At 38.2% G+C, this 24,489-nt stretch overlaps 2 protein-coding genes and 1 long non-coding RNA gene across 4 annotated transcripts in view; all 3 read right to left on the bottom strand.

The window, feature by feature from the left end:
* The window catches only part of pde2a (phosphodiesterase 2A), a 196,667-nt gene that overhangs the window by 97,136 nt on the left and 75,042 nt on the right, over window positions 1–24,489 (bottom strand). The gene's annotated exons all lie outside the window — the stretch shown is intronic.
* Window positions 1,238–7,539, bottom strand: LOC108166655 (uncharacterized). Its single transcript, XM_081614974.1, has 10 exons — window positions 7,472–7,539; window positions 6,855–6,926; window positions 6,502–6,573; window positions 6,208–6,313; window positions 5,963–6,027; window positions 3,846–5,871; window positions 3,638–3,742; window positions 3,111–3,170; window positions 2,548–2,649; window positions 1,238–2,053 (listed from the first exon to the last, which is right to left on the bottom strand). Exons 3-10 carry the CDS (start codon window positions 6,559–6,561, stop codon window positions 1,818–1,820), a joined length of 2,760 nt encoding a protein of 919 aa, XP_081471100.1. The 5' UTR covers window positions 6,562–6,573; window positions 6,855–6,926; window positions 7,472–7,539; the 3' UTR covers window positions 1,238–1,817.
* LOC145554460 (uncharacterized) lies at window positions 12,224–14,579 on the bottom strand. Its single transcript, XR_014090416.1, has 5 exons — window positions 14,087–14,579; window positions 13,515–13,677; window positions 13,155–13,347; window positions 12,674–12,745; window positions 12,224–12,295 (listed from the first exon to the last, which is right to left on the bottom strand). It is a non-coding gene; the product is annotated as an uncharacterized LOC145554460 (long non-coding RNA).

Genomic DNA, 24,489 nt, shown 5'->3' with positions numbered 1-24,489 from the left:
GCTGTTATGATTAACATCTATCACAAAACTATGTACTGCGTAAATAACAGTGGATTTAAGCAAGTTCTGAACCAACACTGACAGGCGAAAATAGTGTTTCGGCATCGCCATTTAGCACTTGTCTCATTAGATGCTCGGCATCGTCTCTCACTGAAATCCGAAATGATAACCTTTCAGAGGAAACCAGAACGGCACCAAAGGTGATAATTTGTGATCTCAAGCTGGAGCGGTCACTATTCAGTTGTTTGGCTCAGGTGACTGTGTGGAACAAAATGAATCACATAAAGGAGAAGACTTTATGTGGAGCCGACGTGAGGATGCAGTGACAAAAACGGGGATTAAAAAACTTGCAGAGCGTTCGCTTTATCAAAGGTTCAATGCACTAGAATGCTTCCAAGATGAATAGCTTTGTTGGGGAATGGGTTGTTTCAAAGATAAGTAAAGAAGAAGAATGGAACAACACAGAGGATGACGGAGAGAAGCAGATCTGCAGATTTATAGCTGAGGAAGGAGATAGACGCTGTGAGAGAATTGGATGGAGAGCATATGGGAAGTAGAGAGGCAGAAACACTGAGAAGAATGTTTTGTAATTTTGAAAATTAATGAGTAGGAGGATGCGTAAAACAATTAGAGAATAAGAAAATGTGGAATGAAAGTCTGCTGAGATAGCCATGATGTACAGGGAGACAAATGGAGGAAGAATCGGGCGTTAAAGGCAAAGAAAAGGAAACGGGAGGGTGAAAAAAAAAAAACAGGATAGACAGAGCGGCCAAAGTGGAGAAATGGGAAAGAGAAATAGTCTTTCTGAGAAATGACTGACGTCAGGTTTATTTCCTGAGAGCAAAAGAAGACAAAACCTATTTTACACACACACACACGCACGCACACACGCACACACACGCGCACGCACACCCCCGCACACGCACACACACACACACACGCACACACACACACACACACACACACACACACACACACACACGCACACACACACACACACACACACACACCCACACCCCTACTGGTTTTGGTGTATTAGCAGGACACTTTTTTCAAACCAGTTTTTTGCAACACTAAACAGTCACCCCTTTCCACTTATGCTAGAAAGATGTAGTAAGTTGTCAAAAATCTTGTTTGAGCTACACAACATAAATCTCACTTAAAAATGTAAATACACACATCAGAACTCAAAATACAAGAACCTGATACAATGCTGTATTAAAAGGACAAACGATAATGAGGTGCTTGGCTCCGCCCATGACACCAACAGTAATTGTCAGGGCCAACTTTATTATCAGGACCATGGCATACACATACACAAACATGAAATTTATGTGTATTAAGAAGTCCAAACATGGCATTATGGAGTATAACTACACATAAAGTGGACAGCATTTTACACCACCTTCACTAAGAACTAGAGCAACAATTCTATTTGTGAACATAAAGATAAATCTTAATGGCAAAATTAAATGAATTGCATGCCTATTGTTAAATCAGAGATTAAACAAATTGTGTGAACACGATGAACTTACTCATATCAGTAGAAATACAGCTGAATATTTTTAAAGTACAATAACAGATCTATACCAAACAATAGATGGTGCAAAAATGTCAGTATGTTTACATATTCTGTTTAACAAGCAACTTGCCATTATAACTCAAACTGTGTCAACCCTCCTTCTGCCTCCACAAGATGAAATATTTAAACTGTCCATTAGTGATATCAGAACACAGAGATTACCTCTGGTCTGGCTCTAAATATCCCATGTGTGCTGCTGATATCACTGATGGAAAATTCATTACAGTCACATAGACTATACAGTATTTTCTTTTCTTTTCAAAGTTACGCCCCGATTTCTCACAAAATCTCTTATGTTTTGGATAGAACGACTAGCTAGAGCAGGATCCTCAGCCTTTTTGCATTGCTGGCATTCTATCATAGTGGCCAGTTGTCCTTTCTTGATGTGTTCGCCAAAGTGCCTCATTACCGCAGCAACCTCTACGGGAGACCATGGATGCTTTTTTGCTCTTCTAGCACTTTCCAGAGATGCTAGAAAAAGACAAATAAACCATTATTGAACTCCACTTATAATGAAGAAATGAAAACAATTGTGTTTGGTATATTAATTGTTAACTTCTCTTTGTTATAAATTATGCAATGCCTGTTAATTTCCCTTTTAAAATGTGCATTCATAAAGAACATACATTAGTGGGACAAGCTATAGAAATGAGCATGTAGGTTGCACAGATGAAAATTTCTGCCAATGCCAAACAGCATACTTGCTTGGTATGAATGATTGATTATTTGACTGAATTCTGAAAAAAGGATTTTTCATAATTTAAAATTGCATTTGTTTGACAGACAGGCCTCAGCAGTGGGTGAAGAACCATCCAAAGCCAAAAGACTTGTTCGGCCTTCTCATTCTGGTCCCTAGTCTTTTTTTCCCAGTGAAGGAGATCCCACTCAGAACCATCTTGCTTCAGTTGTGCGTTTGAGCTTAAGTAGGTTGGTGTTTTGTGACTTGTGCAGGTGTGGTGATTTACCAGAATTTTTATTTGTGTTCTTTTTTCTGCGGGGTTCCATGTTCTTCTGTTTTAGTTTTCTGTTGAGTTCTTTCCCCTTAGCATCTCTGTGTTTACTTTGTGCTGAAAAGAGCAGATAAAAAATAATGATCTGGATGAGCATTTATTTGTTGTAGGTAGGTTCCTTAAACTGTGAAGTCCAATACACTCCTTTATGGGGTCAAGCAACTAATAGATGAATAGTTTATTCTCTTAATGATTAAACCCAGATTTACAGTTTAGATTTGTAGTTTTCAGTGATACATATGTATGTGTGATATGCTAAGTGCTACTACAAGAGACACTGAGTTGAGTTATGAACTAAAATAAGACTAAAGCAGTGAGTAAAAAGTTGACCAGGTTCTGCAAGATCAAGGAGGAGAGCACAGAGAGAGCCAAGCAAACCTGGTAACTAATAAGAGAAATTCCACCAAATGTATCTTAACTGTTGCCGTGACAAACAAGTTAAGGTCTGATTACACTGTGCATCATTTTATAGCAATCAAATAAGGTGACATGTTAGTAGACCAATTATAATGGCTAACCTTGTGATAATGATGCAGACGTGCCTGGAGGTTCCTCCACAGGTTGCTTAGTTAACAGTCCTGCAGAATCAAAGTCATAAAATATAAAATACTTCATTACAAACATATAAATAGCAAAAGATGAGTAGAAGTAATTGACAGGTTGATGGACAGAAAAACAATTTCTACTTAGACACTGGTATATTCTTAAACCACAAACTCATTGATTTACCTGACAAAATATACCATATAGTACTCGTTTAGCTACTGTATTGTGACAAAATAATTTCCATTCCGTGTTTAGCTACAAATATTAAAGTATGTTTTTAATCATGCAAGGCACTTTGTATCACCGTGTTGCTGAAAAGTGCTATATTCATAAATTTAACTTGACATATGTAAAACCTGCAATAGACTGGCAGCTTGCCCAGGGTGTACCCTGCCTCCTGCCTGTTGACAGCTAGAGATATGCTCCAACAGACCCTCACAATCCCACAAGGGACAAGGGTATACAAAATGGATGGATATATGTAAAACACTGTGCTTACCAGTCTGTGAATCTGTGAAATTTCCTTCATCAACCTCATGGTCAGGATCAACCTCTCCATCATCGGCCTCACTCTCAGCATCTGAATCAGTCAACTCTAGGTTGTCTAAAATAAATTGCATTGCCTTATTGAATTAGGTTAAAGTGCTATAGATTGCCAACACAATGTCCAAGAATTTCTACATTTCCTGAAGTTTAAACGTATTTACCTTCGATTTCAATCTCATCAAGCGTCTTGCCTTGAAGGCTTCTAAGAGATCCTTTCTCCATGGCAAGCAGCAGTTTTGATATCTTGGCCAGTTGGGTAGTAGCCTCAGGAAGTCTGTAATATTCACGATGAACGCGAATATCATGGCCTAGAAAATTAGCAACTTGGTCCAACTCATGATTCTTGAGGTTTAAGATCTGAGACAAAGTTGCAACATGTTTGCGCAATTGTGTTGATCTGAGAAGCTCAGGGTTTTCAGCCCCACATTCATTGGCATAAACCCTCAAACAGTCCTGTCCTCTGTAGGGAGTCAGACAATGAGGTCTGGCAAACAGGAACAGGTTATCTGCCAGAACTCCACAGTCTTCTCTCTTTTCTATAAGACGTGTTATGGCATTCACCATATCTGGTGAAAGTAGCACTGCAACCTTGCGGCCTTTTTTACCCCTTATTTCAACACGACTGAAGTGTTGACAAAGGTTAAGTTCAAATTCTGTCAGTCCAAATGCGACATCCTTATGCAGGGGACTTGTGTCTCTCTCCAGAAAGCCATTCATTGTCATCTTTGAAATTTCTCCCCCTCTTCTCCTGTTAAAAAGTATTACATTTGCCATGGTGGCTTTACACAGTTCACTGTATACCTTTGGTGAACTATGGTCTTCCAAGTCCTTCAATGCTTGTTCTGTAGTCTTTTCCAGATGTCTGTGAAGACGCTGAACATCTTCTGTAAAAGGAAGAGTGGAAGGCTTGTTGAAGTGCCGCTCGTTCAATGTAGTTAAAGCGGTATGAGAGATGAGTTCAGACCACTTTGTAGAATAGAGTGTTTTGAAACTCTGCGTTGACTTTATCAGCATGCTGTCTTGTGCCATGAGTGCTCTGCAATGTAAAATATCACTGACTTTCTGCAGTGAGTGACCTAACTTTAGAGCAAGGCTTGGAGTACGGTAGTGGTGCTTTTCTTCATCATATCCAGATACTTTCTTGACTGCTTTGATGACCACATCAAAATTTGCAGGTCTCACAGCATCCTCAAGAGTATGTATTGAGAATTCCTTGCGAAGTGTAAGCAGAAGTCTTCCAGATTCTCGGAGTCTCTGGCGAATGTAGTCATATTTGGTGGGATCCTGTCCATATTTGTTAAAGAATGATTGGGCCAGCTGTAGTATACAGAAGTCACTTCGCACAGTAGAAGTGATCTCATCATCTTTCATAACAGCCAACATGTTCCAAACCCCTGGTGATATCTGCTGACACTGAGCGGACTCATTCATAGAGGCCAAAGACAAAACTTTTTTTCTTCCAATCGCTGAAGCAGCTTCTATTGGTTTTGAAGAACATTTGCGAACATGTCGCCACAGATCTCGTCGGAGATATAATCCCTGGCAGTATATGCAGTGAATGTAGTCTTTTTCATTGTACTTTTTCTTTGATGTGCGTCTTGGTTTCAGTGATCCAAATCCACTCTTCAAGACCTCCGAGTTATGACTATGGTTTCCCTTGTTGCGAAGCTTCATAAGCATTTTTATACGTTGTTTGGACTTCTTGGGAAGACTCAAAACTTGAGCAACGTCTGCATGTGTTTTCTCGTGAGTTTTTAAGTGACGTGTAAACTTTGTCTGTAGCTTTCCACAAATGTAGCAGTAAGTTTTATTTCTGAGCAAGGATGATGTGTTTGAGACGTTTTCAGCCCTACCATCAGCACCATCATTACCAATTATGTCTTCAGCATCAGTGTTTGAAGTAACTCTTGATACTTCAAGCTGACTTGAGCTGATCACATCTTTAGATAATGATTCTGCAGCTTCATAAATGGACTCTCTTTCTTCCTCTACAAAACTTTCTTGGTCGTCACTTTCCTTTTTGGAAATATATTTGCTGGTGGAGACCTCACAATTCTGTAGTTGTTTGTGACTGATTTTTAAAAGCTCTGATCTGTCATCCCAAGAGAGGTCTGAATCATCTACAGAATCAGGAACATACTCCTCTTCTGATGATGTCACTTCATTTGAACTTTGTTCAGTACAGACCTGTTAATGATTAAACACACACACACACAAATATATTTATATTGTATACATTGAAAGCATTCCAGAAATAATATTTCTACTAAAACCTTACCAACTGAAGTTCAGTGATGTTAATTTGTTTAACATAACACTTTTTGTGCCAGGACTGGTTGCAAACTAGACAAAGAAAAATTAGAATTGACAGCGGGAGGTAGAATGATAAGTATTTTAAAAGTGGTGCTGCAGCATGACTCAATTTCAAAATACAGCACAGCTACACATGAAATAATTTTTTAGAAGTGTTCCTGTGGGATCATATACAAAAGATGAACCCAATTCCCATTCTCAAAAAATTACCTTTGCATCTCACACCACTCCATTTCAGAGGTGCAAAAGGTCCTTCACATGACACACATTTTTCTAAACTTGGCATTTCGTCAGGGATGAGATCGTGATCACAGTCCTGTTAACCAAAAAAGTGTAATCATAAGACAAGAATTTGATCTTGTCACTTGTGTAGTGTAGAGTATCAAAACCAATTAACTGTTATAATTAATTGGTTTTGAATTGTAATAATTATATGTTTGAACAGCACTTAATATTCTCATGGCTATTTTAGAAAATAAAAAGGTTATTGGAGATAAAACTTACCTCAGGTGAGTTGCCTGAAAATAATTTGAATGCATCCAAATCAGCAGCCTGACAAGACATCCCTATGGAGAGCTAAAGTGAAGAGGTGAACACTGAATGAGTGTTTCTAAATAAATACAAATAAACAATGTCCACCTAATGTAAGAAACTGTCCAGTCGAGTATAACAAAACCTTTGTGTATGTGCTTCTAAATGCTACTTTCATTTCTTTCTACCTGTAATTTCAAAAGTCAGTTCTCCAAATTTCTGCTTTTTGCATGTTAAGGTTACATTGAAACTGTTACCGACTACTGCTGAATATCAATCTCATGACTTTGCTTTGAAAAAAAAAGGTAATTCAAGACTAAAATTACCTCTGGTGAGATGTTTGAAAGGGATCTGCATTCGTCCACGTCACCAGCCTGACATGTTTCATCTTTGGAAATCTGAAATGTAAAGAACACTAACTGAATAAGAGTTTGTTCCGATTGAAGAAAACAGTAAACCTTATTCTTGCACCTTACATTTTGAGTATTACACAGGACCTGTGTGTATGTGCGCATCTAAATGTAACTTTCATTCTTTTGGACTTGCAAATTCAGGCCTCAGTCCTCCCTTTTTATGCAACTTGCATATCAAAGATTAGACAAGACCTGTGTGTGTTTGAACAGTACTTAATAGCATTTCAAAGATTTTATAGTAGAAAAGAAGTTGATTGTTGGAGACTGAATTCACCTCCGGTGAGATGTTTGAACGGGATCTGCATGCATCCACGTCACCAGCCTGACATGGTTCATCTTTGGAAATTTGAAAGGTAAAGAACACTCACTAAATGCGAGTTTGTTCCCAATGTAGAAAACAGAACTCCTTATTTCTGCACCTGACAGGTTGAGTATTACAGTACACAAGACCTGTGTGTTTGAATAGTACTTAACAGCATTACAAAGACTTTATATTAGAAAATAAGTTGGTTGTTGGAGACCAAAATTACCTCTGGAGGGTTGGTTGGACAGGATGCCCAACCATCCACGTCACCAGCCTGACATGGTTCATCTTTGGAAATCTGACATGTAAAGAACACTCACTGAATGCAAGTTTGGTCCCAATGTAGAAAACAGTCCTCCTTATTCCTGCACCTTACATGTTGATTATTACAGTACACAAGATCTGTGTGTTTGAATAGTACTATAATTCTCAAGACTATGTGAGAAAATAGATTGAGATTCAAATGACCTCTAGTGAGTTGCTTGAACAAGATCTGCATTCGTCCACATCACCAGCCTGACATGGTTCATCTTTGGAAATCTGAAATGTAAAGAACACTCACTGAATATGAGTTTGTTCCCAATGTAGAAAACAGTCCTCCCTATCCATGTACCTTACATCTTCAGTATTACACAGGACTTCTGTGTATGTGCACTCCTAAAAGTAACTTTCATTCTTTTGTACTTGTAAATTCAGGCCCCAGGCCTCCTTATTCCTGCACCTTACATTTTGAGTATTACACAGGACCTATGTGTATGTGCGCTTCTAAATGTAACTTTCATTCTTTTGTACTTGTAAATTCAGACCTCAGTTCTCCCTTTTTATGCAACTTACTTATCAAATACTAGACAAGACCTGTGTGTGTTTGAAAAGTACTTAATGGCATTTCAAAGACTTTATATTAGAAAATAAGTTGGTTGTTGGAGACCAAAATTACCTCTGGAGGGTTGGTTGGACAGGATGCCCAACCATCCACGTCACCAGCCTGACATGGTTCATCTTTGGAAATCTGAAATGTAAAGAACACTCACTGAATGCAAGTTTGGTCCCAATGTAGAAAACAGTCCTCCTTATTCCTGCACCTTACATGTTGATTATTACAGTACACAAGATCTGTGTGTTTGAATAGTACTATAATTCTCAAGACTATGTGAGAAAATAGATTTTGAGATTCAAATGACCTCTAGTGAGTTGCTTGAACAAGATCTGCATTCGTCCACATCACCAGCCTGACATGGTTCATCTTTGGAAATCTGAAATGTAAAGAACAATCACTGAATATGAGTTTGTTCCCAATGTAGAAAACAGTCCTCCCTATCCATGTACCTTACATCTTCAGTATTACACAGGACTTCTGTGTATGTGCACTCCTAAAAGTAACTTTCATTCTTTTGTACTTGTAAATTCAGGCCCCAGGCCTCCTTATTCCTGCACCTTACATTTTGAGTATTACACAGGACCTATGTGTATGTGCGCTTCTAAATGTAACTTTCATTCTTTTGTACTTGTAAATTCAGACCTCAGTTCTCCCTTTTTATGCAACTTACTTATCAAATACTAGACAAGACCTGTGTGTGTTTGAAAAGTACTTAATGGCATTTCAAAGACTTTATATTAGAAAATAAGTTTATTGTTGGAGATCAAAATTACCTCTGGTGAGATTTTTGAACGGGATCTGCATGCATCCATATCCCCAGCCTGACATGGTTCATCTTTGGAAATCTGAAAGGTAAAGAACACTCACTAAATGCCAGTTTGTTCCCAATGTAGAAAACAGACCTCCTTATTCCTGCACCTTACAGGTTGAGTATTACAGTACACAAGACCTGTGTGTTTGAATAGTACTTAACAGCATTTCAAAGACTTTATAATAGAAAATAAGTTGGTTGTTGGAGACCAAAATTACCTCTGGAGGGTTGGTTGGACAGGGTGCCCATCCATCCATGTCACCAGCCTGACATGGTTCATCTTTGGAAATCTGAAATGTAAAGAACACTCACTGAATGCAAGTTTATTCCCAAAGTAGAAAACAATCCTCCTTATTCCTGCACCTTACATGTTGAGTATTACAGTACACAAGATATGTGTGTTTGAATAGTACTATAATTCTCAAGACTCTATATGAGAAAATAGATTTTGAGATTCAAATGACCTCTAGTGAGTTGCTTGAACAAGATCTGCATTCGTCCACATCACCAGGCTGACATGGTTCATCTTTGGAAATCTGAAATGTAAAGAACACTCACTGAATATGAGTTTGTTCCGATTGAAGAAAACAGTCCTCCCTATCCATGTACCTTACATTTTGAGTATTACACAGGACCCGTGTGTATGTGCACTTCGAAATGTAACCTTCATTTTTCTGTACTTGTAATTTCAAAACTCAGTCCTCCTTATTCCAGAACCTTACATTTTGAGTATTACACAGGACCCGTGTGTATGTGCACTTTGAAATGTAACTTTCATTCTTCTGTACTTGCAATTTCAAAACCCAGTCCTCCTTATTCTGGAACCTTACATTTTGAGTATTACACAGGACCTATGTGTATGTGCGCTTGTAAATGCAACTTTCATTCTTTTGTACTTGCAAATTCAGACCTCAGTCCTCCCTTTTTAATGCTGTTGACATATCAAGTATTACACAAGACCTGTGAGTTTTAACAGTACTTAATATCATTTCAAAGACCTTATATTAGAAAAGAAATTGGTTGTCGGAGACCAAAATTACCTCTGGAAGGTTGGTTGAATAGGATCTGCATTCGTCCACGTCACCAGCCTGACATTGTTCATTTTTGGAAATCTGAAATATAAAGGACACTCACTGAATCTGAATAAGAGTTTGTTCCTAATGTAGAAAACAGTCCTCCCTATTCATCCACCTTACATTTTGAGTATTACACAGGACCCGTGTGTATGTGCACTTCGAAATGTAACTTTCATTCTTCTGTACTTTCAAAACTCAGTCCTCCTTATTCCAGAACCTTACATTTTGAGTATTACACAGGACCTATGTGTATGTGCGCTTCTAAATGCAACTTTCATTCTTTTGTACTTGCAAATTCAGACCTCAGTCCTCCCTTTTTAATGCTGTTGACATATCAAGTATTACACAAGACCTGTGTGTTTTAACAGTACTTAATATAATTTCAAAGACCTTATATTAGAAAAGAAATTGGTTGTCGGAGACCAAAATTACCTCTGAAAGGTTGGTTGAATAGGATCTGCATTCGTCCACGTCACCAGCCTGACATTGTTCATTTTTGGAAATCTGAAATATAAAGGACACTCACTGAATAAGAGTTTGTTCCTAATGTAGAAAACAGTCCTCCCTATTCATTCACCTTACATTTTGAGTATTACACAGGACCCGTGTGTATGTGCACTTCGAAATGTAACTTTCATTCTTCTGTACTTTCAAAACTCAGTCCTCCTTATTCCAGAACCTTACATTTTGAGTATTACACAGGACCTATGTGTATGTGCGCTTCTAAATGCAACTTTCATTCTCTTGTACTTGCAAATTCAGACCTCAGTCCTCCCTTTTTAATGCTGTTGACATATCAAGTATTACACAAGACCTGTGTGTTTTAACAGTACTTAATATCATTTCAAATACTTTAAATTAGAAGATAAGTTGGTTGTTGGAGACCAAAATTACCTCTGGAGGGTTGGTTGGACAGGATGCCCATCCATCCACGTCACCAGCCTGACATGGTTCATCTTTGGAAATCTGAAATGTAAAGAACACTCACTGAATGCAAGTTTGTTCCCAAAGTAGAAAACAGTCCTCCTTATTCCTGCACCTTACATGTTGAGTATTACAGTACACAAGATCTGTGTGTTTGAATAGTACTATAATTCTCAAGACTCTATATGAGAAAATAGATTTTGAGATTCAAATGACCTCTAGTGAGTTGCTTGAACAAGATCTGCATTCGTCCACATCATCAGGCTGACATGGTTCATCTTTGGAAATCTGAAATGTGAGGACTACTCAATGAATATGAATTTGTTCCCAATGTAAAAAAACAGTCCTCCCTATTCATGTACCTTACATTTTTAGTATTACACAGGACCCGTGTGTATGTGCACTTTGAAATGTAACTTTCATTCTTCTGTACTTGCAATTTCAAAACCCAGTCCTCCTTATTCTGGAACCTTACATTTTGAGTATTACACAGGACCTATGTGTATGTGCGCTTGTAAATGCAACTTTCATTCTTTTGTACTTGCAAATTCAGACCTCAGTCCTCCCTTTTTAATGCTGTTGACATATCAAGTATTACACAAGACCTGTGTGTTTTAACAGTACTTAATATCATTTCAAATACTTTAAATTAGAAGATAAGTTGGTTGTTGGAGACCAAAATTACCTCTGGAGGGTTGGTTGGACAGGATGCCCATCCATCCACATCACCAGCCTGACATGGTTCATCTTTGGAAATCTGAAATGTAAAGAACACTCACTGAATGCAAGTTTGTTCCCAAAGTAGAAAACAGTCCTCCTTATTCCTGCACCTTACATGTTGAGTATTACAGTACACAAGATCTGTGTGTTTGAATAGTACTATAATTCTCAAGACTCTATATGAGAAAATAGATTTTGAGATTCAAATGACCTCTAGTGAGTTGCTTGAACAAGATCTGCATTCGTCCACATCACCAGCCTGACATGGTTCATCTTTGGAAATCTGAAATGTGAAGAACACTCACTGAATACGAGTTTGTTCCTAATGTCGAAAACAGTCCTCCCTATTCATCCACCTTGCATTGAGTCTTACACAGGACCTGTCTGCATGTGCGCTTCTAAATGTAACTTTCATTCTTTGGACGTGAAAATTCAGACCTCAGTCCTCCCGTTTTATGCAACTTGCATATCAAATATTAGACAAGATCTGTGTGTGTTTGAATAGTACTTAATAGCATTTCAAAGACTTTATATTAGAAAATAGGTTGGTTGTTGGGAGACCAAAATTACCTCTGGAGGGTTGGTTGAATAGGATCTGCATTCGTCCACATCACCAGCCTGACATGGTTCATCTTTGGAAATCTGAAATGTAAAGAACACTCACTGAATATGAATTTGTTCCTAATGTAGAAAACAGTCCTCCCTATTCATGCACCTTACATTTTGAGTATTACACAGGACCCGTGTGTATGTGCGCTTCTAAATGTATCTTTCATTCTTTTGTACTTGTAATTTCACAACTCTGTCCTCCTTATTTCGGAACCTTACATTTTGAGTATTACACAGGACATGTGTGTATGTGCGCTTCTAAATGTAACTTTCATTCTTTTGGACCTCAGTCCTCCCTTTTTAATGCCGTTGACATATCAAGTATTACACAAGACCTGTGTGTTTTAACAGTACTTAATATCATTTCAAAGACTTTATATTAGAAAGTAAGTTGTTGTAGACCAAAATTACCTCTGGAGGGTTGCCTGAACTGGATCTGCATGCATCCACATCACCATCCTGACATGGTTCATCTTTGGAAATCTGAAATAAAGGGATGTACAGTGAATGAGTCCATACTTCTAAATAGAAAATGTCCACCTACTCTATGTACCTGTCCAGTTAATTGTTAAACAGAACCTTTGTATATTAACACTGAAAAATATATCACCTACTAGAAAATGTTCATAAATATACAGTCAGAATTAATGCATTTACATGTGACAGTTTCTAGCACTTTGGATAGCACAGTCCTTGGTGGTCTTACTCAATAAGACCACCAAGTTGAAATGGTAGTTGTAAGTATTTCTCCAAAATCTGTTTTTAGGCACTCTGCTAATCACTTCTTGTTTTCAACTATAATAAAACTCTGTACTACAACTTGACATATCCTTTCAAATGGCTTCAATGCTAGTAGAATTATTTGTTTTAGTATTTTCACACTTATAAGTACCTTTCTTCTCCACGGCCAGTCAGAATCACCATAATTATAAGTAATTTCTTCCCCTGGACCAATATCTCTGAGTGCAAATAAACAGAGATGAGGCCTTCCGTCCACTCTTGTAACTTTCATTTTGCTGTTTGGGTTCATCTCATCGTCATTGACCAGCCTCCCCAATGATCCATCCTCTCTGGCAGCATCAACACTAAAATATTAAGTATGCAATGAGAATAACTATACCATGTAAGGGAAAGGATTTGGTGTATGCATGTCAGAAGAATACTCCTCCACAAACTAAAACTATTTTTACTGATAAAGCTAAAAATGTTTACATCACTGTGCAAAGAAAACAACCTTAAAACAGTCACATACCAAAGGTGTTGTCCATTGAACTTGAAATCAAACATAAAAACCTTGAGTGCATCATGGTAAACTTTCAATCGGTTTTCTTGTTCCTTTCTACTTATGACTTCCCCTCTGTACTCAATAAGGAAATCTCCTTTTTGAAAGCACCGGCAGCTGAACACACCCCGACCTGTAGGTACACATAATGAGTAGAATAAACTTCAGAATAATAGAATAAACTTTAAACAATGCAGATCTGTCAAATAGTAGCAAATGAGATTAACATTTTTTTAAATCAGTTAATTGATCTAATTTGATGTCTTTCTGTGATTACTTAAATATTTTTTGTCAACTGAGTGGTGTAACTCATTGTTTTGTACTTGTAATTTCAAAATTTAGTCATTCATATGTGTGTGTGTTTCTAATCTGAGCAGTTGCTCATCTCCTGTGGAATAATGAAGATGTTCTGATTATAATAATCATTGAACATGAACTATGCTAATAATGTGCAGTATACAAATAGTTTAAAAGTCCAAAAGCAAAACAAAAAACATTTATTTAATAAACTCTGGATTCCTGTGCATAAAATCGCACCTCACCTTTAAATGAATTAATGTATTTTACATCAAATCCTTCTTTATCTCCACCTAAGGAGCAATAATAACTGGCATCATGTTTGGGATTTCCTTTTGTTCTCCGAGACCTTGTTGCTGACATCTCCTGCAAAGATCAGAGTAATGTGTTAACAACATGATACTGTACACCAGGGGTGTCGTACTCCTGGCCTTGTGGGCCATTGTACTGCAACTTTTAGATGTTCATCTGATCCATAGCACCTGAATTATATGACTAAATTAGCTCATCAGTGCAGTCAAGTTGATAATCTTCAGTGCAGTCAAGTTGATGACCTGCTGATGACCACCAAATCTGAGCCAGCCATGTGACATCAGAGACACATCTAAAAGTGGCTGGACACCTGCCCTCAACACCTGGAGTTTGACACCCTGCTGTACACAATACGAGTTATTGTATGTGAAAATTCTGTACTGAAGTACACAGTATTACATAATTAACTTTCTATTGACAGGTTCTCAAAACCTTCAAATATTAAAAAATTATCTTAATACTAATGATTATTATCTAGGATAATTTGTGCCTGTGAAATAATATCACTCACTGATACACAGAAAATGACCAAATACAGTTTTGTCTAATTCTGCAGTGAACCACCTTCCCTTTAAACTCTGGTACACTGACTAACATGGTTGGTAATTACTAGCTAAACTGGCACAAATCAGATGCTTTGGTGTATTCAAGCATCAAGTAACCTACAACATTCTGCAAAATTACAAAACTATATGTATTTAAATGTCTTAAAGATTCTGTATGTATCTTACCTCTTCCTCCACGCAAAAGAATGAAACAAGTTCAATTAACTCTTAATTGCTTGCACCTGGACTTGACGGACTGTACCACCTTGATAGAGGAGGAGGGTACAATAAAAGGAGAATTCCATTTTGTTTCTGAAGCACACAAGGTCTGATTTTTTCAGGAACAAGAAACATTTATTTGAATAATATTTTGTAACTTTCATTCAATATTTCAAAGCTAAATAGTTTATCATACATTTTTCTTTAATTAAGAGGCAACAGTCAGATGGTATCTCCCACCAGCAATGTTGCCACTTCTTTTAATCATTTCTGTTCAATCAATTAATCATGTTTATTTGTATAGCACATTTCTGCAGCAGTTGAAAACACTATATCATAAAAACAAACTGTTGTCTAATGGCAGACACAACACCTGCAGAAAAAGGTTGGCTGATGTACCTGCCAACAGACAATTTAGACTACCTAGAGACAATCTGCATGTATGAAAGTAGCAACATTGAGATAATGACAAAATATCAATTTGTATAGTTTTGTGCTAACAATAGCATAAGTAATGATATTTTTGGCACTTTAAATATTTTTTAAATAAATGCTTTTTAGGCCCGAGCAGCTAAGCGCTGCGAAGGCCTATTGTAATCGTGCTGTTTATTATTATTTTTCTAATGCCAAATGATTTGGCTTTTTGGGGGCTTTATCATATTCAAAAACTCACCAAACTTGGCGGGCGCATAGAGCCCGTGTGAAATGTACGTATTTTAAGGTCCTCGCAAAAATCGCACAACTTTCAAAAGATCCTTTCCTATTCACTTACTTTATCGTACAGACTTGAAATTTGGTACAGTTGTAGAGCTCCCCAAGACACTCAGAATTTACAATTAATGTCATAGTGCAAGTATCCCAGGAAGTCGGCCATTTTGGATTGAAGTTCCGATTTTGAGCCCATTTTGGCCGTTTACACACGTCGCATTTGATCGAACTCATCCTAGGGATTTCGATCGATCGGCTTCAAACTCAGTGAGATTGTTCATAACGCATGGCCGATTCAAAGTTATCAAATTCGTGAGTTTTCGAGCATGTTGAAGGGGTCGTTCCAGGGGTCAAAGTTCACCGACGTACCAGAAAGTCATAAACTGTTATATCTCCTACAAAGAAAGTCACAGAGCAACCAAACTTTATGTGTGTGATTGCCTTTGGATGACCTACAACACACAGTTGTGAAATTTTGAGAACACCTAAGCCACGCCCCTTAGAACAGGAAGTGTCATGTTTTACTGCGAACGTTCACTATCTGACCCCTTTGACCTAATCAACATGAAACACTGTCGACAGACAGAAGACATGTTGGTGTGTCAGGGTGTCCAACCCCGTTTGGTTTGGATGCAGCAGGTGGGCGTGGCGGTGTGGCGAAGTGACCTTTAACGCCGTCTCCTTACGTTTGGCCTTGAATTCCACAGTTTAAAGCCCAGCTGCACCAAACTCACTAGGTTTGATCCTTGTGGGCCCTCGACAGGAATCCAGTGTAATTTTTTGTGGCCGTGGCCTAATGTCTCAACAGCGCCCCCTTGAAGATTTTAAATAATCAGCCCCAAGCCATTCTTTAACCTAGAATTATGAAACTTGGTACACTTGTGTATCTTTTCAAGACCTACAAAAAAGTCTCTTGGAGCCATGGTCCAAACCTAACAGGAAGTCGGCCATTTTGGATCAAAGCCGCCATTTGCTGCTTTTCACAGACGTCGTATTTGATCGAACTCCTCCTACAGCGTTTGAGATACAGACTTCAAACTCAGTGAGCAGAGAGTTGAGACATTAAAGGTCTAAAGTTATCACAGGAATTTTTGTATGTTAAAGCATGTGGGAGTGGCTAAGTGCCAAACTTTTAATATTCGCCATAAAACATCAAAGTGACATAACTTCCACATACAAGAAGGTCACAGCTGCTTCAGACTTCCTATGTCTCAATACTGACCAACCCTCATTACATTCTCATGGTCAGATGATTACGCAACCTTAGCTCCGCCCACTTTTGACAGGAAGTGACCTGTTTTTTCTACTGTATGTCTTATTTTTACTGAGTAATACATATGGAATTAATCTTCTACCACCTGATATTATATGACCTGATGATCAACTGTGATGATGAACTTTGACTTATGGGGCGTAGCAAACTGGCTGTCCTTCGCCATAGGCATACAATTGTCTCTGAATCAAACACGCATCTTCCGATTGGAACCAAACTGGATACATTTGACCTGTGCTCAATGCTAAAGAGCCCAACAGGTTTGAATTGTGATTTTACTCTACAGCGCCCCTAGATTATCCCATCATCAATATCTCCTCTCTACATCGACCGATCTGCACCAAATTTGTGGTGTGTCGCCAGGGAACCATGCCGAAGTTAACGGTGCGAACTGCCTGGCGGACGCGCGCCTAAACTGTGCGAAAGGGTACGCGGTGGCAGGCGGGCAGCGGTGCTGGGTCCCCCGCGGTGGCTATAGGCCGGAGCGGCGCTTGGCTGCTCGGGCCGCTTGAGGCTCCGCGGAGCTTTAATTATTTTATATTTGTAATCACCATGTTTAGCACCATGGTAAATTTATACAGTTGCTAACTTTTCTAAAATTACACAACACTGAACATCTTGAGTCTAACCTGTAATGTGTTATAATCTTCCACCACCACTGAGTCATAAAATAATGGCCTAACATGTGGACACCAGACCCATCTGGAGCAAAATTTAGCATTGTGGACTGGACAGTCCAAAATAAGTCATCCACTTATGTGGACAATTTTTTTCTCAGGTTCTAGGAGGATGATGTTTTTTTTTAGCCTTTTCTATTTCTCTTGTTTTTTTCTGTACCTTATGTTCACTCAGGATAGTCACATCATAACAACTGCTTTGCTCTGCTGCTCAATGATCACCATCTTCAGTTGGTTTGCTTTTCCCATTTTGTCTTCCTGTATATGGAAGGCCCAGAGGATCTTAGCTTGTTTGTTTTCTACCACCTCCCATTTTAACAAGGTGTGTTCAAGGTATATTCCCTTCAGATGTTTCCTCACACTATTCTGGGTACTTGGTTGTGGTGTTCCATGCATTCTTATCATGCTACCATCTTGCATAGCATTCACCGAAGATCTTGCTTGGTGTTACAAATCTGGGCCGCTATTGATCTGGCTATAGCTCTGGCTATAGCTCTAGCTATAGCCAGAGCACCTTATATGCAGGAGCTGCACATAAGGTCCTGCACATAAGGGACCTTATGTGCAGGTCCCTAGCACCAGAAACCTGCACATAAACACAGCACAGTGTTTAGGCTGAAACACTGTGCTGTGTCTAAGCCTTTCTGTCCATTGGAGCATTATTTGCTCTCTGTTGTAAATATCCTGTTGCTATGGTTATGCATCATAGCAAAGTATGAAAAATATTTCCAAAAATCAATCCAAATGCACAGTATCCAAAACAAGGAGGAACTTTTCTCCAAACAAAAGCTATTTTTTCTCCAGAAAGGCGGGAAGGAAATTTTAAAAAGTAAAATTCTCAATGAAAGAACAGAGCTATTCCAATGTGCTACAACCTTGAGTGGCACAATTTTCCATGCATCATCATCAGCTTTTGTATTCTTATATCAGTGGAATGAATTTTTCTGTCTTAATATCTCAGCAGGGTATATGATAACTATCAGTGCATACCTGTTGATTGTCTGGACCTTGTTTCTGTCATTGGACTTACCTTACTATTTGTAAGTACAGTGGCTTGCAAAAGTATCCATAGCCCTTGAACTTTTCTATATTTTGTCACAACTGCAAATATATTTTCACAGAATTTTATGGGAAAGACAAACATAAAGTGGTATATAGTTGTGAAGTAGAAGTGAAACTATACATGATTCAAAACAGTTTTTACAAATAAAAGCTAAAAGTGCAGTGTGCAAAAGTGTTCAGCCCCCTTTCCCTGAATGCAACCAATTGCCTTCAGAAGTTGCCTGATGACTGCTAATGGTAAAAAATTCAACTCCTCTATGACTGCCTCAAAAGTTGTCCAAGAGAATATTGGGAACGGCAGCATCATGAAGTCCAAGGAACACACCAGACAGGACAGTGATAAAGTTGTGGAGAAGCTTAAAGCAGGCTTAGGCCATCTCACAGAGTACTGTTCCATGAATCATCTGGAAATGGAAAGAGCAAATCACACAGTTGTGAACCTACCAAGAAAGGCCATCCACCTAAACTTACAGCTGAACAAGAAGAACACTGATCAGAGATACAGCCAAGAGGTTCATGGTGGCTCTGGATGAAATGCAGATATATCCACACCTCAGGTGGGGTAATCTGTTCACAGTATAATTATTAGTCATTCACTGCAAAAATGTGGTTTTATGGAAGAGTGGCAATAGAAAAGCCATGGCATAAAGAAAACTATAAGAAGTCTCATTTGCAGTTTGCCAAAAGCCATATTGGGATACAGCAAAGACTATAAGAGAAGACCAAAATTGAACTTTTTGGCAAAAATGCAAAGCACTATTTGTGGTGGAGAACAAACACTGCACATGACTCTGAACACGCCTTCCCCACTGACAAACATGGAGGTGGCAGCATCATGCTCTGAGGGTGCTTCTTTCTTCAGGGACAGGGAAGATTGTTACAGTTGATTGTAAGATGGACTGAGCCAAATACAGGGTAATCTTGGAAGAAAACCTGAACACACCTGAACTTGGAGTCTGCAAAAGACTTGAGGCTGGGGCAGAGGTTCACCTTCCAGCAGACAACTATCCTAAACATAAATCCAGATCTACAATGGAATGGTTAAATAAAACATATTTATGTGTTAGAATGGCAAAGTCAAAGTCTAGACATAAACTCAGCGGAGAATCTTGGCAAGATCTGAAAACTGCTGTCAAGTCAATTTTATTTGTATAGCACATTTCAGCTACAAGGCCGTTAAAAGTGCTTTAAATCAAAGAAATAAAAAGTCATAAAAATAACATACATTCACCTTAAAAAAGAAAAAGAAATAAATCAAATTCAAAGTAAAATCAAAATTAAATCATATAAATATATTGATACATGTACCAATGATTAAGATCAGAAACAACTGTAAATTGGTGTGTTTTTAGCCTTGATTTAAAGGAATTCAGCTGTGTTGTAGTTTTCTGTAAGTTTATTCAAGATTTGTGGTACATTGAAGCTAAATTCTGCTTCAAAATGATTGGTTCTGGTTCTGGGGATGCAGAGCAGACCAGAATCAACAAACTGTTAGAGTAGTTTGGTGAAAAATGGCTCTCTTATGGTTCATATTTATTTTAATCCATGCACTTATTCCACACATTTATTATTCATAATATTTAAATAAACAATATTTGATCAAAATATATATTAATTTCTGTATATTTTTATGTGCCACATACATTCCAAAGTTGGGTTTAGGCATCCAACTAACCTTAATAAAATATTCAGTCTTATAGCACAGAGTAATCACATTGCCACTCATCCCAGTGTAAGAGTTGGCAATTTACACACAATCATGTGTGTAAACAGCGACACGTGAATTAGAAAGACACTGTAGTAATTAGCAGGACCTTCCGGCAGACAACCAATCAGAATAAGAGGTTGTGTGAATATCATGAGTCCTGCTATGCACAAACCTGCCATAGGGGGCGCTGTGGTGATACACAGATTATACACAAAATCAGGTTTATGTGTATTAAACGGACATCTCGTTTTTTTGCATTTTGGGGTTATTAGACCAATAGAAACCTTCTACGCTTTAGATTTTTGTCAAAATTAGCAGGACACCGCTCCTGTCCCGTTAATTCAAAATGTCCTGCTAGTGTTGTGTGTATTCTGACGAAATGTCCTGCTAAACCACATGTACCAACGCACACACACACACACACTGTCTGGAAGCGTAGAGGACATCAGCTGTACACTTTTAGGTTTGAGTCACAGAGTAAGGCCAGAAAAGATGACCTGCCATTCGAGTCCGATGTGATTCAACACAGCAGGTCTGCTAGTTAGCATCTTCCTTCAGTTTCTAACAAGTGTTGTGTTTGGGTGTGTGGGCTCAGCACGCCCGTCTCAGGTGGCGGAGAGGCTAAATGAATTGGAGCCCGGGCAGAAATGGGATTTTGTCAGCATAGCAATAAGGAATCGTCAGAGAACGGCATAACAAAGCGGGATAATGCGATCATGATATTTATTACAGGGAATTCTGTTTGCTTTGTCTGTACCTCCTCTTCATAATGATCTATTACACAGCTGCTGCAGTCCGTGTATGTTCCTGTAAATACGTGCTTTTTACGCGACTCATTGTAACTGTGCTGCAGCCATTTCCCAGAGGGCCGTACGGTTGATTGTTTAATCAATGGCCACCTGTCTGCTATTGGCTAATCAATGCTTGGGTAAACATTAAGATTAGCTCTTTGGAAGAGCCGGATAACTCACTGTAAAGGCTTGACGGATAAGTGCTGTATTCTGTGAGCAAACACAGGCTAGAGGACGGGGGACGGACATAAGGAGGGAGATGCAGAGCAGCTGACGTGGATAACGTGAAGCGGTACCGGGGGGACTGGAAGGACAGTCAGATTATAAACCAAACAGATCCCAGATCAAAGGATCTTCTCAAACTAAAGCCCTGCTATTCTCTCTTTAATATTTAAAAATCTCCTTATGTGTTGCAATAGAGACCAAAAATTAGGAATATCCAAAGATGTTTCCAAAGACACCAAAAGAATGAAGCTGGTTGTCAGCCCACCAGTGAAGGCAGGGAGCAAACTTATGTTTTGTCTTTCAGACAAATTTTTAAAGTTACTGATTTTATTTAGTTTTTATTAGAAATGTTACTAAATTTACGTTCTCTCTCTCTTCAGACTGCTAAGTAGAAGGAAAGGTAAAGTTAAGCAATCTCAATCAGCTTTTTCAAGTGATGTAAAGCTGCATTTCTCTCACTCAGTAAATCAAACAAACTACAGCTTTTATTGAATTGATCCCTATTTTATAGCACAGCTAGACATCCATGAATATGTCTGGCTGACATTATGTGCAAATATTGAAGTTTATTTCTTAGTGAGCTAATGTACATCTTAATTAAGTTTGATGCTTTCTATTAATTTCTGCACTTTTTTATCCAAACTCCTGCAGTACCGATACCAACATCAGAAGAGTATTTTAGAGATAACCAAATGTAACGGCAATTTATTTATGAACTTTATATAGTCTAAATATTTCACATTAAATCAAGGTCTTTCAAAAAGCCCAGTAGAAAGGAATTTAGTGTTTCAGAGAAACTAGTTTGAGAATATTATGACATATTTATCACTTTTATTTGTCATTAGCTATGCCGTTCCAGTTAGCCTTCATCTTGCTGTCGAGGTTTCTTTCTTCTCTTCAGAGCTCCAGAGTTTACTCAGTTATATTACCAAACATTTTATTTTATTTTGCCCCTCTGAATGCTAAAATATCTCTAGAAAAAGATGAGAAGAAGACAAGCAGATTACTACCTCTAAAACAGGTAGTCCACTGAGAACACAGCTGTGCACACAGGAGGGATGGATGGATTCATTTTGATGGATGGATTAATTTTATGAGATAGATGGGATTCGTTTCTTGTTTTCACTTTAAATTTCCAGGATAAAATCAGCTAAAATATGACCTGCAGCATTAAAACAGTGTGGAGTCTAGATCAGTAAGTAAGCTATTTGTAGCAGGTTGGACAGAACTATTTGATCTCTAAGCAAAATGTCATGTGCAATTGAAAACTGCATTTGAAGCAAAGTAAAATGGAGCCTCGTTGCGCTAATAATGCTTTCCCAGCACTTTGTCTGTGCTGCATATTTAACCATCTGCAAATGAGTTAAATTTCATCAAATAATGCACAAGCACAAGGAATACTAATCGAACGGGTAAGTAGGAATTCATTTTAATGCATTTTAAAATGATGAAAAGTGTCTGATTTTAGAAAATATGCTAAGCAGTGCAGAGCTGCAAATTTCAAACATGACTGCATGACCACACAAATGTTACATCTTTTCAATAGTTAGGCTGGCCAATCTGGGAATAACTGAGATGATGCTACACAACATAGCAGTGGTGTGTTAATAAAGTGCTGGCAAGTGATACGACTTGAATTCTTAAGGGCCCTTATTGCGGATAAAGGACATTGTGAAGTTAAAACAATGATGGTGACACATTCAACAAGCAGAAAGGCAGTAATTTCCCCACTAGTCCAACAGAGGGATAAATCTCCTGTTGCAGAGCAGGAGGCCTGTCCTCACTGGATAGAAACCTGAATATATCACAATTTGCTGCTTTTAGTCTCTTCGCCTCTGTGACTTGCAGAAAGAAAATAAAAAATGAGACTGGTATGAAAAACAACTTTGCGAAAGGCATTTCGTTAAATTATTAAAAGCAGCAGAATGACAAGTTCTAAGATAAAGTAGTTTTACTTGGAAAATTTAATTGCAGTACATTAAACCAATTCTCTGAATTTATCGCATATTTTGTCTGTTGAAAATATCTTAAGTAGAGTTTTTTTTAATGTATCAACAAACGCAAAGCACACTTGTGTATATTCTTTGTAGATTCATTTCATTTTAAATTAATGGAACTCTTGTGTGATCTGTTCTCTTCTTTATCAAGCCTTTTGAAAAGGATTTCAATTAATCACTTTTTTGACTGCGAGATGAGTGGTACCAACAAATATTCTCCACAAATTAATTTGTGTGTGTACGATCAGCAAGCAGCAGCAGCAGCAGCAGCCAGCAGCAGCAGCAGCAGCAGCAGCGGCAACCGAGGAAAAAACACCGAACAACACAAGGAATTAATCCCATGGCGGGTGTAGCATAAGTACTGTGAAACGCCGTTTCCATTAACCACCTCGGCTTGAATTACTTTAATGTGTCACTTCAACACGATAGCAGCAAAATTGTTATCTACGTTTAGCAAAATAGAATTCAGTAAATACTGCAGCCGTTAACAAGCAGTGATTAAAACAGCCTAATTATAATTTAAAAATTTCAGCACTAGCGCCACTAATAACTCATGCAAAATGTTTGTATTTGAGAGACTCGTATAGCACTGCTGAACTTCTGAGTATAAATTATGATGCAGTGTAATCATTCTGAATGAAGGCTAGGTGATGACTAAACACGAGTAGACAGACCACTGACAATTACGACACATCCAGTTTAACAGGGGCGTCGGAAAGGGTCAAGTGTTCTGCATCACAAAGAGCAGGATAGCGCGACATTGTTCGTTTTCAATGGCTCCATTGTTCTGTCTGTTAGGGTGCTGTTTGCTCTAATTTTACCCACTGACACACTCTGAATAGAGGTTCATTCTCTCCCCATCTGGTCTTTGAACCCAGAAGTAAAAGTTAGTCTGTAAAGGCCAGGAACACAAAGCCCTTTTAAACTTTAAAACTTAGTTTTCTGTGTAGTTTTATTGGGAACATTATGGTTAGTTAAACATTTTCAAAATCATCAACTCAATCCTAAGTTTGCAGCTTTGGATAGTCCATAACACTTTGATAGACTTAGATGCAGATTTAAAATTATGTATTGCACCTTTTATGCATTTTTTAAAAATTTATGTAGTAAAGCTCCAGTGAAAAGTTTGAT

The sequence above is a fragment of the Poecilia reticulata genome, chromosome 13 (assembly GCF_904066995.2).
Source record: "Poecilia reticulata chromosome 13, P_reticulata-male-v2, whole genome shotgun sequence".
Classification (NCBI taxonomy): domain Eukaryota; kingdom Metazoa; phylum Chordata; class Actinopteri; order Cyprinodontiformes; family Poeciliidae; genus Poecilia; species Poecilia reticulata.
This window is presented reverse-complemented; position numbering and strand designations above follow the sequence as displayed.

What these genes read in the sequence shown, in the direction of transcription:
- LOC108166655 (XM_081614974.1), bottom strand. Translation starts at nt 6,561, where the DNA reads ATGTCTTGTCAGGCTGCTGATTTGGATGCATTCAAATTATTTTCAGGC. An exon ending in TGATGAGATTGAAATCGAAG is followed by an intron (nt 3,743 to 3,845) that starts GTAAATACGTTT and finishes AATTTATTTTAG; the next exon opens with ACAACCTAGAGTTGACTGAT. An exon ending in GAACACAAATAAAAATTCTG is followed by an intron (nt 2,054 to 2,547) that starts GTAAATCACCAC and finishes GTCTTTTTCTAG; the next exon opens with CATCTCTGGAAAGTGCTAGA.